We start from the raw sequence: 16,208 nt of genomic DNA on the forward strand, positions 1-16,208 counted from the left end.
TCCTCATCCTCCTTTTCTTTTTCTCTGATTATGGCATCATTCTTAATCAGTGCTGTGTCCATGAGCAGTGCTGCTGTCAAGTTTCAGAGACTCCATGTGACCATTGCACCCTGCACCTTTTGGGTCGTGGTCCATGGTAACGCTCTGTGGAGATATTTCCATGGATTGATGATTAACCTCACCTGTTCCCAAATGGACGGGAGATGCTATTGTAATTGTTTTGCGTGTCAGTGAGTGCGTGAGTCCGTCCATACACCTATTTTGTAAACAGGTAGATCTACTGCAATCTTAAAAACCCCAGTTAGGCCCTGCATTGTGAAGTGCTTAGTGTGGTGTATTCTGTTGTAGATGTTCTCCCATCTGGATTATCCTGTGCTTGCTGTTATTCCACGCATGACACAAGAGAAATTCAGGGGACATCCACACTAATGTGTGTGTGTGTGTGTGTGTGTGTGTGTGTGTGTGTGTGTGTGTGTGTGTGTGTGTGTGTGTGTGTGTGTGTGTGTGTGTGTGTGTGTGTGTCCTCCATAACACCAAAACCATAAAACCTATCAGCCTGAAACTTTGCATCCATACTAAGAAAACTCCAAGGAAGTGCAAGAGTGAAAATTGGATGTTTGAGTTAATTAAAACACCCCTTTTGAAGATAATTAATGGCCTTATTTAATTATATCCATCATCAGATAATCTTTGGTCACCACTCTCTATGAGGTCTTAAGGCATATCCTAGGTAACCTCGCTGGGGTCTGAAGCCACCATGATTTTCGGCCTGCTCAACATTGCCTTGACTTAGAACAGGCTGCAATGATTTCTTTACGATAAAGTTTTTTTCCAGTCTCCTCACTCATATCGAATGCCTGTTCATCAAAGCTACGAATCTCTGGGTACATTGCAATGCTTATGAACACCCGGAGATGTCGGCGTTTGTTGCTTTATTTCCTTCTGCATATGAATAACCAAGAGAATCTCTTAAACGAAGCAGAATTTCAAAAGTTAAGCTTCTGATTTGGAAGTATCAGCAGTTCTGACTCCAAAAATGTGTTCATTTGTCCAATTCAGACATAATTTGGACAATCAGACATCACTATAGCTTGCCAACCATTCAACTGGAGTGCTTGTTTGAGTGCTAAAGCTGCTTGCCGAGCATCCCACAATGGATGGCGGTGCAGTTCCTGCCCTGACTCGGGATGTACTGTCGACTGTTTCGAGAAGGGAGGGCGTGTTCTGAAAGCACGTTTTCGCTGCAGCGCGGATTTAATTCAACAACAACTGCACGGGCACGGGCACGCCCCCTCAACGCTCTATGCCAACACACCACACTCTCAACCTCTATCTTCCAGGATATTGTGTCACCCCATGGGGTTGTGTGAACGGTATAAGGTTCCCAAGGATTTGGTTCATGTTTTCTCTTTCTGCCCTTGGTACGATGAGCAGCCCAGATTGTGTCCACTGAATTCTGTCCGTGTCATGGGGATCACGTGGTCAGGCCTGCCAGATGCATTTTGCCATCTTAATCAGAAGCACCCCCGGTTCTGTCAACTAATGAAACGGTGCTAGCAATATAAGCCTCCAGTGTCCATATGTGAGGTGTTTCGATGTGTTGTGTATATAGAGCCTCACGGCTCTGAAATCACCATTAAACCCCAAAAAGAAAGAAAGAACAACCGCACTATGTCATTCTGAACAAATCCTTCACTCACTGCAGATGGTTTATCCATGCCACATTGTTCGGAGCAAGTCATTCGTACCCCATCATTCAGATGGAGTGGTTCATGCTCCGTCATTCTGAGTGAGTGGTTTGTGCTCCATCACTCTGAGCAAGAGTGGTTCATGATGAACATGATCCCGACTGCATGAGACATTCCAAGGTGTGGAGGGAGATGGAGAATGTCCTGAAATGTTACAAGGAGGTCAAAAAACAGAAAGTGAAGGCAGCCACTCAAGGCACCATTATGAAGTTCTTCAAAAAATCCCAAGCGAATCAGCCTCCATTTCAACTTCTGAGCCTTCAACCTCAACTGGACTGCCTGCCACACCTGGATATGCTGGCCACAAGCAATATGAAGTGAATCCAACCCCAATCATGACAACACCTATTCCAAAGTAATTCATTTTGATGTTTTCTTTTGTTATATGTTTTATTTATGCATTGTTTACTGCTTTTTGCCCCTCACTCCCCACCCCTCCTCGTTCCCCCCTCCTTCCTTGCTCCCCCATCCCACCTCAATATCCCTCCTCCTTGCACCCCTCTCTCCTTTCTCTCTCCTCTCTCCCTTCTCTCTCCCTCCTCTCCCTTCCCTTCCTTCTTACTCCCACCCACTGATGGGTTGTACTGTATTTCCAAACCTATACTAGTGTGTGTGTGTGTGTGTGTGTGTGTGTGTGTGTGTGTGTGTGTGTGTGTGTGTGTGTGTGTGTGTGTGTGTGTGTGTGTTCTTAAAGCATAATATATTCTCTCATTCTCTCTGCTAACTTCCCTACCCCCACCTCTCTCTCTCTCCCTCTCTCTCTCTCTCTCTCTCTCTCTCTCTCTCTCTCTCTCTCTCTCTCTCTCTCTCTCTCTCTCTCTCTCTCTCTCTCTCTCTCTCTCTCTCTCTGTCTCTCTGTCTCTCTGTCTCTCTGTCTCTCTGTCTCTCTGTCTCTCTGTCTCTCTGTCTCTCTGTCTCTCTGTCTCTCTGTCTCTCTGTCTCTCTGTCTCTCTGTGTCTCTCTGTGTCTCTCTGTCTGTGTCTCTGTGTCTCTCTGTGTGTCTCTGTCTGTGTCTCTGTGTCTCTGTCTCTGTCTCTCTCTGTGTCTCTCTCTGTCTCTGTCTCTGTCTCTCTCTGTGTCTCTCTCTGTCTCTGTCTCTCTCTGTGTCTCTCTCTGTCTCTCTCTGTGTCTCTCTCCGTCTCTCCGTCTCTCCATCTCTCCCTCTCTCCCTCTCTCCCGATGGTGGTTATGTCCGGGCAGTGTTTGTCTCCGGACATGTCTGGACGGTGCTTGTCTCTAGACTGTTTATCTCCGGGCATGTCTGGACGGTGCTTGTCTCTAGACTGTGTATCTCCGGGCATGTCTGGGTGGTATTTGTCTCTGGACAGTATTTATAGAATGACTGGTAGAAAATGGATTTCAAACATTATTTTGTTTCCATCGTCACTGTTTAGTTATTCAATGCTGAATCATTTTGATGAGACAAAATGAATCACAATTGACATTCCACCACATGTCTGCCTTCCCTTTCCCCACCCCTCCTCACTCTCCCTCCCTCCTCTCTTCCCCCCTCCACCTTCTTAATCTCCCCCTCTCTCCTCCCCCCCTCCCACTTCTCAGTATTCCCGTCAGCAAAGCGACGGGTGGTATTTGCTAATAATAATTATAATCCATTTTTCTGGTCTTCTTTTTATTATCATTGTAGTTCTTGTGATCACTTCTGTTTTGGAAGGATAGTGACAAATTAATAGATGAATACTATAATGATCATGAATGCAGGAGGATAGACAATTGCAACAATCCAGAAAGATGAGAAATTAAGCTGTCAACGAAAGTTGGCATTTCAAGGACAATAAAATCCAAAGTACACTCGTATCAAATCATTATATAACCAAAGCACTGTTATCGCCTTACGCAGTATTTATGGATGATGAAGGCTGAGTTACAATTGCTTAGGATGTACATATCACTCAAGACAAATGGGGTGCTACATTGTGAAGCCGAGCTTTCAATTTTGCTTCAATGGTAATTGAACTATCGAACATTGTTTTCAAAGTTTTGCTTTTGTGAATAAACCCTTTTGTGAATTATGTGCAGAACCGAGGTTCAAATCCGATATACCAAGCATGTAACTTGTGTGCAAGTTCGTGCGTTAGCGTTGGGTCTCTGTCAAAAAAAGACAAATGATCCCTACTTCGAGTGTTTTCCAATGAAATCTATGATACATGGTGTGTGTGTGTGTGTGTGTGTGTGTGTGTGTGTGTGTGTGTGTGTGTGTGTGTGTGTGTGTGTGTGTGTGTCAAGTTTTTGTGTCTATTAATTAATTACATACTATTGGAATGTACCTTTTAACCCTTTAGACTGCTGAGACCCCATTTGTCATTTGAAGACCCTTAAGACCACCAAGACCACGAAAGACTTCTAATTATTATTATTATGGCTTCCAGGCTGGAAAACCTATTGTTTTTGTTCAGGCGAGCAAAGATGCCCAAGGCCGTGAAGACCAATGAAAATTTGGTCCAACACGGACTAACGGGCCCCCGAGAACAAATAAATGGAGCTCATATAAATCTTCTTCAGTGAATGTGAACAGACTGAGTGTCCCGTATATGTACCAGAACATATCATAGAGTACGGTGGGACTCCATATGTAGGGACGGTACAGGAAAAAAAATGGCCACCCAATGAAATGTGTACAAAATGATATTCTAAAAAACCACTGCAGAATAAAGTCACAATCATTTAAAATATGATATCGTTCCAGCTTCAAATTGGAGAAGGAATAATTAGTCATGGAGCTATGACAATTTTAGACGAGGCTGTTATAAAATTTTGTACACATTACAAAACAGTTTCACTCGATATTGTGAGAAACAATCTTAGGGGGGGAATATTGGTGGTTACCTTGTGAAATTGATATCAATCGATTGAAATAACAATATACGAAGCCTGTTTCTCAACCATTTCCAGGGAATTCAAGGGACAAAGGGGGAGCCAGGACTTCCTCCGGTGCAGAAAGGCCAGCGGGTAAGTGGAATTCATGTGCCAGAGATTTGCGGCACTTTCAGTCCACACGTGAGCCAAGCGGTGTGACATCTTCAGGATTTACCCGCTCATTACGTGTGCGGCAGCGTGGTCATGCATGCTGGTGGGGAGGGAAATGAAGTGGATATGTATCAAGTCGAGATACTTCGAGGGCTGGAAAAGGCAATTCCTCTGTAATTCTCACTGTGTTTATCATCACTCAGGGAATGACTGGAGCTACAGGCCTCCCAGGGCCTCCCGGATTGATGGTCAGTGTGTACCCTCAATGATGTGTTCTATGTTTCTTCCTTCAATTTTTTTTAATCGAGAGAATGAAAAAAGAATGGATTGATAAGAGGAAGGATAAAGATTAAAGTATTAAAACACAAAATAGCGAATGTTGAAAAACCAAATGAAAACACTCCAATTTGTTTGTTTTTGGATGAAATATTTGAGATTAGTGTAAAGAAATGTTATGTATCTTCTACGTATTTCATTATTGTGTGCATTTTTGAAAGGGAATACAAGGAGATCCTGGTGAGGTCGGTCGACCTGGAGTGAAGGTAAGATACCCAGAGGCACAATCTGGATTTTGAGAATGGGAAGTAGAAGGGAGGTGGGGTGGGTAGTGAAGGCAGAATGAAGGTATTATAATGAAGTTTGTTTTATTTTGTAGGGTCTCAGACTCATGGACTTTGGGGTGTAATGGTTCGAGCATCCGCTCTGAGTCTGAGAGGTTGGTGGTTATTCAAACCTTGGCCACCAAGTCATACTTAGTGTATATATATATATATATATATATATATATATATATATATATATATATATATATATATATATATATATATATATATATATATATATATATATATATATATATATATATATATATATATATATTCGGGTGTTTCATAATAGGGGGTAAAAAAATAAAAGTATGAATATTCATGCTCCCTGGGTGTGCCTTTGTTCCATTTTACAGTAGAAACATACTCACCAAATATGAAGCAGATTGGGGGATGTTTAGGGGTTCCTCAAATTGGCACAATATTGTAGAAATTTGCTAAACTGTAACTGACAACTTGCCGTCGAATATGCACAACGCAGTACACTTCACAATTAATATGGTTGTTTGATATTTTCAAAAACCACAGCAGTCATATAGGATGAAAGAATAGTTTTTCCAAGGAGACCGAGATGAGCTTTTTGACATTGCAGTGCAAAATGCCCTCTCCATAATGGACATAATTGTGCCAACTTGAGGAACCCCTAAATATCATGGAATTTTGTTCATTTTTTACCTATAAGTTCTTATGGGGTATTGGAACAAAGGCAAAATCAGGGAGCAGCACAAATCAAACTTTCATTTTTTTGGAACACCTATATATATATATATATATATATATATATATATATATATATATATATATATATATATATATATATATATATATATATATGTGTGTGTTTAAATGGTATGTGCTGCTTCCTTGCTTGAGGCTCAGCATTTGAAAGGGCAGAGTGGACAAACACATTTAAAAGAGTCATTAAAATTTAAATGGACAAACAATGCCAAGGAAAAACTGCTTTGGCAGTTCCAATGCTCAACTCAAGAGTATGGGTCCAATAATAACAATAAGAAGAAGATCCTATAAATGCTGAATGTCAAGTGAGGAAGAAGTGATAAAGCATCATCATTTAAAATCTTTTGTATGACTCGGCCAGTGTGAGAATCGAACCACCAACCTCCCACATTTAGAGCAGATGCTCGAACCACAATTCAATCGAGTCTGATTGTATCTTTACTATTGTAAAATGTTGGGGAAACCCCTCCCATAGATCTCTTAATATATTGCACCACACTGCCATTTTTAAACACATTGAGAGTTTTTATACCAAGATTTCACTTCATTTAGTGCATTTATTATTTTTCCATCTAACATATCCCTCTCTCATTATAGTTTACACCCGAATTAGTCTGCTGGTTGTATCATTACTGGGCATGCCGAAGTCACCATGTGAAGTTTGACTTCCAGAAAAATTGCAATTTATCTACAATACTCGTCCATACCTCTTTTAAAAAGAGCCACATTACTTTTGTTCTTGTAATATTTATAATTGATTATTATAAATTGCGCTCTATCGGTCCAACATTTTTGAGCAGTTGACTAATTCAGCTTATGAAAGTCTCAAAACCATGAAATAATCTTTTGAAGAGGAAACGGACTTTTCTCTGTTGGGTTTTTTTTTTATATGCAGCCTGTGGCTGCTGGTTGCATCATTTTCTGCAAGCACAGCTGTACCACTGATGCAGTGCCCCTGTTTCCAGTTTGCTGGTACTCATTTTGCTAACCTCGGTGAGATGACAGGCTGAGTGAACCCATCTGGTGTTATTTAACAGCACGCCAAGGACTCAATCTCAAGACTCTAAGATCTTAAGGCAGTCACCTTAACCGATAAGCCAACACCAGGCTTGGACTTTTCTCTGTGGGAAGTGTCCATTCTGAGTACCAAGACTTTCATAAATATCTTTTCATACAGAATATAATTTTCTCTAACCCTCGATATGACCATTTTCATATTGTGGTTGTCCATCTGAATCATGGTGGGTTTAATTTTTAACTTGCTGCTTTGTTGACTTTCTTAAGTGTGATCATTTGATGAGCTATTGTTTTGAAGCCAGACATTTCAATCTCAGTAATTCAGACAATGTGTTGTTCACTACTGAGAATTGAAAGGTAATTCAGAGTTCACTTACCTCCTCAATTCTATTTGTTTCCTCCCATGCCAGGGTGAGAGAGGCTATCGTGGCCTACCAGGTGACAGAGGGCCCACTGGAACCAGCATTCAAGGCCTCCAGGTAAGCTAAGATGTCCGCTCACTCACCCATTGTTCAATGCAAGGTCTTTTGCATATGTAGATCTAGCATATGTGAGCCTGGAAGGCAGATTTCTGTGGTTACTGCTGTTGTTAAATTATTATCCTTTGATAGAAAACATAGAGGAAGGAGGTGAGTTGATGGGACTAGAAATATGAGAGAATGATTCAAGGTAAAAAAAAAATAGTAAATGCAAATAAAACTAGAATTTTTAATAACAATCAAAGCTTACAAACAGTAACACCTTGAGATGAAAGAAGGAATCAAGAGACTCCTTCAAATTTATTATTGTTGAAACGAGCAAAGCTACAAAGCTTTGAAATTGTTGAAAGGGCCATTAGTGTTTTCTTGTCGAAAGGGCCATTAGTGTCTCGGTTGCTGCAGGTGACATCTCAGTTTCTAAGGATACATTAACAGGTTATGATTACAAGTGTTCAAATCATAAATGCTATAGCCTATAACAACCTCTACAAACCAGCTTTCTTCCTCCAAGTCCATCAATTTCCTGATGTTCAAAAACCAATCAATTTCGAGTCGCCTTTGCCGGCCATTTTATTCCAGAGATAGTTCTCCTTCAGAAACTCGATTCACACCAGAACAATGGTGGTGCATCAGAAGTTTCATATCGATTGATTCAGCAGTTCTGGAGAAGAAGGTCTTTGAATTATATTTTCATAAATAAATCTAAAAATTCCTAAATCCAAGGTCACCTCCAAGCCTTTCGACCAATCAGGTTAATCGAAGAGAAAGCACTATATCTGATGACCCAGAACAATCCTGAGAAGATTCAAGTCTCTCAGTGCAGAGTCCCTGAGAAAAAGGAGTCACAAAATGTTTCGGAAAGAAAATAACAATCCCATCAAGAACAATTTAGATCCACAGCTTGCAGCTTGGTCACATTTTCAGTTTGGAAGCCTAATGATTGATCTCGACCATTTCACGTAATTCAGTAAAACTATTGTTAAGGGTGCAGCATTTAGGCTGGGCAAACTGCACTGTGGTCTTTGTTGGTTTTTAGGGTGCTGATGGAAAACCTGGTGAGCCAGGAATCCAGGTGAGCACATGATGTAACCCTTACACTCTCAGAACAGTCTCTGAGTGCCCAGCTGAAATGTGTTGAAACCAAACGGCCCTTTCAATGCTGCCTTAATTATTTTGCAATCAGTAGGGGGAAACGTATGACATTTAAAGCATTTAACCATAGTTGCTTGAGTTTCCTGACCTCACATTCATGTTGAAGATTGTAGTTGCCTCTCAATTAATTCTTATGTCTGGTGTTGGCTGAATGGTAAAGGTGGCTGGCTTAAAATCTGAGGATCTTCAGTTGCAGCCTCTGTCGTGCCATTATATGACACCAGGTGGGTTGACTCAGCACCGTCAACCTTCCAAGGTCGGCAAAATGAATACCAGCACACTGGAAACGGGGCACTGCATCAGCGGCACGGCTCTGCTCTCAGCAATGATGCGACCAGCAGCCAAAGGCTGCATTCGAAATGATAAATGAATTCCGAACTTAATCATTTTGCTCGCACAATTAAGCTTATAAGAGGAAAAGGATTTTGATTTCACCTGTGGACTCAGCTCTCCACTATTCAGAGAGATGTCTGAAATGTATTTTACAGGGTCCAAAGGGAGACAAAGGTGTTCAGGGACCACAGGGTAGACCTGGAGTGAATGTGAGTATGAAATGTGATGAGCCTTTTCCATAGCCTTTTTTTTTTTTTTTCTTTTTTTAAGATTGTTAATCTTAAGTTTTCTTCCATGAATGAGATCACATGGATCAATGGGTTTTGTGGAATACTGCAAATATTATCTTCACATTTCATTTGGCTGATGTGTGTGTTATACAAACAGTTCAAGAGTTAAAACTGATGATGTCCACAGTTAAAACAGTTCAAGAGATGTCCACAAGGCCTCATTGGTTCCCAATGATTCCTGCGTGACCGGAGGATTTAAAGGGAAATGTTGGGAAACGTTGTAAAGTGTTACTACTCGAGGGCAGTGAAACCAACTAGCTCAAACAGTGAAATCTAACAGTTAAAAATAAGGGTCGATGTAATTATGGTGTGCTTATACCACAGGCAATGTGAACTTGTGACCTTTTATGCAGCTTAAGGTGATGTTGATCTGTTCAAGAAACATTTTAATATTTCTTGAGTTTAAACATTAGTTCTGATACTGTGAATTAATTTACATTTTGATTGTTCGGAAATTAATTCATTATAAATTCAATGATTTGTAAAATCATTCATCGATTATACACCACAAAAAAAGTTCTGGCGAGGGTTTCAGTTTTCACTCACCAGAACTTGTTTTGTGTGGTGTTTGTATGCTGGTGTGTTACATAATTAATAAGAGACATAATGAGAACTGCCACTTTATAACTGCTGGCAGTGATGACCGGGTACCAAGATGTCTCATTTTGATGCAACCCCACTTTGATTGGACACCTGACCCTAACCCATCCACCATCCATCCATTGGGATCATACTCTGTGCAGAGTGTTGGTGCTGCCTAAGCAGTCCCCTTGGCTATTGGACACAATACTGGACGGGTCGCCACTCCGACACAGGATACCAGCAAGCTGGCACTCATTTTGCCGACCTCGGAAGGATGACAGCCAGAGTCAACCCCACCTGGTATTAATTCAACAGATGAGTGGGATTTGAACTCAGGATCCTAGGATCCCAAACCCACCACCCTAACAATTAAGCAAACACCAGGCATACACTAACCTATGACGTTCATTATTATTCAATTGAATTTCGAATGGGATCAAAATAAATTACAATCAAATCAAATGGAAGACAAAATTGGTACAATCCTGCATTGGAGTAATCAGAAGGAACCCAAACAAGTAAAAAGCAAAGATGCAGTCATCAGGAGGAACCTGGATAGGATTCGCATTTCAGCTAATACTCCTCGACCCTCAATCCCATCCAAGCACAGTCTCATGAGCCTTTTCAAAAAAAATAATAATAATAAACAAAAATGTAAAACAACCCAGATCAAAAATAAATAAATAATTCTGGCCACCAGACTATGTGTCCGATCAAGTTGAAATTTAAAGTATTTATTTCTCATCATGATTAGATCATAAATATGAAGTTTCATGTCATTTGATTAAGTGGTTCCAGAGAAAATATTATTTAATATTTTTCTTCAATCCAATATGGCTGCCAAACCATGTGAACTATCAATTATTCCTTTAAAAACTTGCACACCCAAGGCTTGTGGAATATTTGTGTGAAGTTTCCCCTCAATCTGTCCAGTTGTTCTGGAGAAGAATTTTTTTTATAGGTTTTAGGGTAAATCCAAAATGGCTGCCAACCCATGTCACCTATGATGTCATGTGAAACTTTTGTTCCTCATGGATAGGCGGCCATACGTGCAAGGATTTGCCTTGATCTGTTCAGCCACTTCAGATAAGAAGATATTTGAAGGTTTAAAAAAAAATATGGCTGAATTACATGACTGATGACATCATCAAATTTTTTTCTGTGGATCATTTTATCCCTCGATGGCCGTCCAAAAATTTCAAATTGACCAGATGTAGCGTTCGACATATGCAATTATAACGTCATAATGAAGACACCTATGATGTCATAAATAATCACACTTGTACCCCATGAGGAGTACTTGCTGTGTGCCAAGTTTCAATTTTTCCTTTGTGTGGTTTCAGAGATACAAAGGTCAAAAGTTTTTCCATTTTTCCAACGTGGCTGCCACATCACATTCCTATGATGTCATATTTATGATTAAAACTTTCTCCATGAGTAGTTGCACCTATGGTGAAAATTTTGTCTCAATCCGACAAGCGGTTCTGGGGAAAAACACGAAAGTTCGAAGTGGACAAGCAGACAGACAGACAGACAAACAAACAAGAATAAGATGTCGTGCAGAGCTCGACCCTTGCAAAATCCATAAAACTAAGATGACCTCAAATAATTTGTGGTTGAATTCAGTGACCTGAAATATAAGTCCTCTTAAAATTTCGAGTGAATTGGATGAAAATTAAGGATCTTAGAAATACCACCTTAGTTGTTAACTGTAAGCCTATGTTGACCTTTTGATTAATGTTGACCTCAAAAATAAATAGCTGGTTGAATTCTGTGACATGAAATATAAATCCTCTTCAAATTTCAAGTCAATGGGATGAAAATTGAGGATTTTAGGAATACCATCTTAGTTGTTAACCGTAGGCCTATGTTTATCTTTTGGGCTATGTTGACCTCAAAAATAATTGATCATTGAATTCAATGACCAAATTACAACTCCTCTTCAAATTTCAAGTCAATCAGATGAAAATTGAGGATTTTAGAAATCTCACCTAAGTTGTTGACCTTTGGCCTGTGTTGACCTATTGACCTTTTGACCTCAACAACGATATGCTTCTTTCTTATGACAAACTCTACTATGTGGTGAAGTTTCGTTAAGATCGGTTTAAAATTGCGAACTGTAGGCGAAAAACAAACAAAAAGACAATAACAAAATCGACTGACCAATATACTTGAAAAATCTTTCAGTTTGCAAGTGACAAATGGACCCAATGCAATACCCTCTCCTTCGGCGAGGGTAAACATTCTGGCTCGGCTGAAGTTGAAGATTTACTAAATTGTAATAAGATTAGTTCTCTGTCTGAAGTGGAGGCTTGGGGCCTTGAGAAAAGAAAAGGGATTGCTGCAGAGAAGGAGATGCAAATGCCGAGAGCTGATGGGGATCTCTAAAAAGTAAAGAAAGAAGAATGAGGATATCAGGAGGTGGTCAGGAGTGGACAAGAGGACCGTCTTTGTTGGTCGGGGAATGTCCTCAGATGTGAGGAAGGGGGTGTTGTCAGACAGGGTTTTTTGATAAGGAAGTAGTTTATGGCAGGAGGAGAAGGGACAGACCAAAATTGATATGGAAGGAGTTGATGGATAGGAACATGAGAGTATGTGGCATGCAGAGAAGGGATGCTCAGGACAGAGTGGTGTTGAGAGGAATTACTCACGTGGCCAACTCCACAGGAAGGTCATGGTAGTCGTAGTAGTTGTAGCAGCAGCACCATCGATTGTAATATATTTGTGTTTTCCAATCTATGAAGGATATTGAGAAAGTATGGGATATTTGCTGCAACTACAAAATAATAACTACAGACACAATGTGCATTAACTACAATGAACAAGTTGAAATGTCACAGAAGTAGAAAATGCAGACCGAAATGTACTTTTTGTTCCACTGTTCGATTTTCATTCTAATTACTGCATTGTTTGTGAGATGCAAAAAAAAGAAAAGTCACCTGTGACTATCAAAGCAAGCAGGAATTATTGATGAGATGAAGTTTCTTTCACTTTTTTTTGTAAGAACTGACTTGTAAGAATAAGTTTTCAGTTTCCTTCCACTCATTATAATGCGAGCAGCCTCACCCCTTACAAAAGTCTCTGATGATTTTTCAGGGGATCTGATAATGTTAGCATCAAATCTCATGAGAGTTATGCAGAAGATTTTTGTAAGTCTAGTTTAATGCATACCATATCTCAGATCCTTGGTAGACTTGTGTATTTGTTTCAAGATTTCCAGCATTCGACAATGATGATAACATGATCTGCTTCACTTTACCAATAAGATCTGAATGTGTGTTTGATTTCGCACCATTCCCACAGGGAACATCAGGTCGTGATGGTATTCCTGGTGCACCAGGGACTCCGGGCCTTCCGGGACCACCTGGAAAATCTGTGAGTTTGTAGTTAACTTGTAACCCATTTTGGACTACGTGTTATTGTGATTTGGACTGGGATGGAGGTAATTTACGGGGGATGTGGTGAGAAACCATAAGCTTCCGTTATTGGTATGATACCAGCGGAGGGAACTGCATCATAGTGTGACATACTTTTTGAAGGGCCGTCAAACCAGCTTTCTCATCTATATTCATGCACTGTCACATGGTATCTTTCATAAGGTCTGGAAATATTGCCACAAAGACCCTGTAGTAATTGTTCAAGTAAAATCAGACATGCGGGTTAAGTCAAGGGAGTTGCAAATGTTAAGTGTGTAAAATAATTAAAAACAGAGCACTTGGCAAATGAGGCTGGGATCCGAGCTTTGACGACCAGATACGATGTTGATTTGTTCCTCATTCGTAAATGTCTGTGTCCCACTTGTGATGTATGTTCAATCTTTGTCTTGAGCCTCAGCATTAGGAGGTGGATGTTAAAGATCAAATGGTGTCCTTCGCAAAGAGTAAGCGAGCTATCACCAGAACCCTGACCAAGTTACACATTCCTTCTCTAACCTTGATAGGGCACTGCATCAGGGGCACAGCTGTGTCCCCAGCAAATAATGCTACCCACAACCATGTGCTGCATATTAAAGAAGTGGAGGAGAAGAAACATGTGCCTTAGTTTATTTATTTTTCAAATAAAAAGATGGCATTTGGTAAAATCTTATTTTGGAATGATTACCTGGAGAAGTACTGTAGATATACAAGTTGACTTATAAGAGCGAAGTGAAGAATGATTCGTACTAAATGGAAGTTATGAATGAGTGAATGGAAGAGAAAGAATCAAGTAAATACAAAATAACTGGTTAATAAACAAGCCGGTAGGTGGACATGGGTAGTCGATCAAGTCGAATTTATTCGTTTTTCAGCCGTTACTAGCCAACCAAAGCGTCCATAGCAACGGTTCTTTCTCACACATAACTAGGACATACCATGAACCTACCATACCAGTTTCATGTACATCTGACTCATAGTCTCTGAGATATAACGAACTTCGTTTTTTTATTGTTTTCGACCAGGGTTCATTCAAAGTCTATCTTCTCCGACAGTTTTCATAGGATCCGGCTGGAAATTTTTGACACTATGGCTGAATGTACTGCCCACAGTCGCTCGTGGCCCGATTTTTGATTTTCCAAAAGATAATTTTTTGAGATTTTTTTGAAAATTTCAAAGGGCCGTTGCTAGGCAACGGATGGGTCCACAGCAATGGTTCTCATGTGCACACAACTAGGTAAATGGTATGAACCTACCAACCAAGTTTCATTGAAATCGTCATTGTATTCACGGAGCACTGGACCGAACAGACATACATACATACATACAGACAGACAAGCCGGTAGGCGGACATGGGTAGTCGACTACCCAATAGAACCTGACGCGATGGGCCCGTTCGATGAGGAATGACCTGAGGATTAAGCACAAGAAAATTCATGATTCTAGCTTCAAGGGTTAATGCTGCAGATTGTTTTTTCGTTAAAATACCCCCACATTTAGAGGTTTTTCGGCCGTTGCTTGGCAATGGAGGGGTCCATAGCAACGGTTCTTTCTCACACATAACTAGGACATACCATGAACCTACCATACCAGTTTCATGTACATCTGACTCATAGTCTCTGAGATATAACGAACTTCGTTTTTTTATTGTTTTCGACCAGGGTTCATTCAAAGTCTATCTTCTCCGACAGTTTTCATAGGATCCGGCTGGAAATTTTTGACACTATGGCTGAATGTACTGCCCACAGTCGCTCGTGGCCCGATTTTTGATTTTCCAAAAAATAATTTTTTTATGATTTTTCAAAAATTTCAAAGTCCCGTTGCTAGGCAATGGTGGTGTCCATAGCAATGGATCTCATTTGCACACAACTAGGTCATGGTCTGAACCTACCAACCAAGTTTCATCAAAATCGCCATTGTATTAACGGAGCACTGGACCGAACAGACAGACAGACAAACATATCGACGGAAATACTGATAATAAGGGTAGAAAAATCTCAATTTTTTTTTTTTCCGACAAGATCGACTACCCAATTAAATAAGCCTTTAATGCTGTGATCCAAAGGGGATTTGGAGAACTGTAGGCTTTGTGAAGTTTGGAAGAGACATGTGTTGAGGGAGCACTTGGTCACAGCTGGGGAAACAGATTTCATGATGCACCTGTTGAATTAAGCCTGCATGTGGCTTATTTGAGAATTTGAAAGAGGAATTTTTATTGTATTGTTTCAGGGTCTATCTTGAGCATTTGAAAAAGCAACCCCTTGTATATACCAATGGGAGCTGATATTCTGTTTCAAAAAAATATTAATAATAACGTTTGTAAAGACCATAAATGTGGTTCCAGGAGACTGCAAGAACATGAGTCATTGATACGATCGGTCTGTTAGAATAGATTGGAGGTATGCATACTCCCCTCTAAGTAGTCCAGCCTGGGGTTGGTTGATGTTAAAGATCACACAGTGTCCTTTGGTTGGAGTAGGTGAGCTATTGCCGGCATTTTGAATCAAATACAAATTCCCACTCGAACCTATATGGGGCACAGCATCAGCAGCACAGATGTGCCACCAGCAAATAATGCTTCACGCAGCCACGTGCTGGAAGAAGAAGAAGAAGAAGAAGATGACGACCTTCACCAGGACTTGTTTTGTGTGGTGCTTGGTAATGGCGTGTTACATAATTAATAAGAGACATAATTAGAACTATCACTTTATAAATGCTGGCAGTGATGACCAGGTATCAAGACGTCCCACTTTGATGCAACCTTGCTTTGATTGGACACCTGACTCATGATCTTTTTAAAATTATTATTCAATTAAATTTAGAATGGGATTAAAATAAATTCAATTCAAATGAAACAGAAGACTAA

The 16,208-nt window shown here is 40.2% G+C and overlaps 1 protein-coding gene across 5 annotated transcripts in view; it reads left to right on the forward strand.

Annotated features, from left to right (window-relative positions):
- Positions 1–16,208, forward strand: part of LOC147017243 (uncharacterized) — a 230,878-nt gene that overhangs the window by 152,468 nt on the left and 62,202 nt on the right. For 4 of the 5 annotated variants that reach the window (XM_085846694.1, XM_085846698.1, XM_085846699.1 and 1 more), the window contains 7 exons: positions 4,659–4,715; positions 4,937–4,981; positions 5,231–5,275; positions 7,504–7,572; positions 8,609–8,644; positions 9,213–9,266; positions 13,233–13,304. In XM_085846694.1, the coding sequence (XP_085702820.1) occupies positions 4,659–4,715; positions 4,937–4,981; positions 5,231–5,275; positions 7,504–7,572; positions 8,609–8,644; positions 9,213–9,266; positions 13,233–13,304 (378 nt within the window). The remainder of the gene's footprint in view (positions 1–4,658; positions 4,716–4,936; positions 4,982–5,230; positions 5,276–7,503; positions 7,573–8,608; positions 8,645–9,212; positions 9,267–13,232; positions 13,305–16,208) is intronic. The other variant, XM_085846696.1, reaches the window with a different exon arrangement.

This window comes from Eptatretus burgeri, chromosome 11 (genome assembly GCF_056783735.1).
Source record: "Eptatretus burgeri isolate ZD-2024b chromosome 11, Ebu_testis_v1, whole genome shotgun sequence".
Taxonomy (NCBI): Eukaryota; Metazoa; Chordata; class Myxini; order Myxiniformes; family Myxinidae; genus Eptatretus; species Eptatretus burgeri.